This window comes from Colletotrichum abscissum (genome assembly GCF_030869225.1).
Source record: "Colletotrichum abscissum strain IMI 504890 chromosome Unknown Scaffold_421.1, whole genome shotgun sequence".
NCBI lineage: Eukaryota > Fungi > Ascomycota > Sordariomycetes > Glomerellales > Glomerellaceae > Colletotrichum > Colletotrichum abscissum.
Window position 1 is genome coordinate 1 of NW_026850345.1, and position 1,444 is coordinate 1,444.

Sequence of the window (1,444 nt, forward strand, 5' to 3'; positions counted from 1 at the left end):
CTCTCCAGAAACCAAACGCGCTCTGAGAAGGGTTGACCCATCCATCACGATCGACAACGGCCCTGCCGTGAGCTCGTCGTCCGTACAATATGAGTCGATGGTCTGTGACTGACCCGACGTCCCGGAAAAGGTAAACTTGTTCTCAAGTTGGGGCCATGATCGCGGTTTCATGAGAGTGTATTCACACATGGCGGGGGCCGAAGTTTCCTGTCTGGTCCAGGCGTGGAGGAAGTTGGTAGCAACGACTTCGGCGGGTTGCCAATCGATAGCGAGCGCAGTTACGCCAACTATTGGGCAGGGCGAAACCGAGATGTCGGTTTCGGAGTCGGAGTCGGAGTCGGTATTCTCTTCGGAGTCGGCATTCTCGTCGGCGTAAGTGCAAACATCTTGATCGACTTGATCGTTATCACCGAACGACTCTAACCAATGCGTTGGCTCAAAAGCATGTTGCAAAACTCCGCTTGCCGTTGTCATGAACATGCCACAAAGATGGGGGTTCTTCTTCCCGAGAATGGCGGTGGTCAACACTCCTCCGACTCGGACTAAGTCTTGCTTGATCACTTCGTCATTCTCCATGTAGGTAGAGCAGCAGAACAAGCCGCACGCTGAGTCAGGTTCCGATCCCAATGCGCGGCCAACGTGATAAAGAACTTTTCCGCCACGCAGTTCGAAAGCAGGGGCGCGTTGCAACTGTTCTAGAGGGATTAAACCACCGTTGTTCGCAAGGTCTTGGGACAGGAGCTGCGTCATTTTGTCGTCGCCCTAATAGAACGGAACTTGTCGCTTAGATGCGCAATGTCGCGAGGGGGGCGATCGGGTATTTTGTAGGCCGACGTCATTCAGCGAAGCTGCGCGGGTTTATGGCTCTGAGAGTCAAGTGCTCATGGAAGCTGGCGCATTCACGTGAGTCATTGCGCCCTGGGCCTGCCGCCGACCCAGCCCTGCAATTAGCCCAACGCTTAGATTACCAAGCCACGAGCACCGGCCCCAGCCTGCTCCTCGTGTAACGTGGACACCGGTCAAACATCTTCTTTTGTAAGCACACAGTCTGATCAACTCTCGAACTCACGCCCTCGTAGACCAATGGTTCCTCTGGTCCCATGCAGCATGCCAATATATTGATGGTTCAAGCGGGTATTCATTTTCCAGGTAAGATTTGAAAACCTTGGATCCACCCCTCGAACCTGAGCAAAGGTTGGCCGTTGATGAAGGTCTTGGATGCACCCAATGTACCATTTCTGTGCGCTTCGTTTACAATGGATTTATGGGGCGCCTCTCATGGTGCCCAAGACTTCCATGGCGGCTTACTTTGGAAGCAATTTCAACCCTAACTGCCAACAAAGATTGTCCTGGCATACCCAATCATGGCAATGCTTGATAGTATCCACCGGCTGAAGGCAAGAGTAGATGATTTGCATCACAGGGACACATTCTCTTCGTCCAG

The 1,444-nt window shown here is 52.9% G+C and overlaps 1 protein-coding gene across 1 annotated transcript; it reads right to left on the reverse strand.

The window, feature by feature from the left end:
• CABS01_17178 (uncharacterized protein) lies at window positions 1-750 on the reverse strand (the record flags this gene model as incomplete). The annotated part of the gene is made up of 1 exon (XM_060550505.1): window positions 1-750. A coding segment is annotated over one exon (750 nt), but the record flags the coding sequence as incomplete, so codon positions are not given.
• Between the last annotated feature and the right edge of the window lie 694 nt (window positions 751-1,444).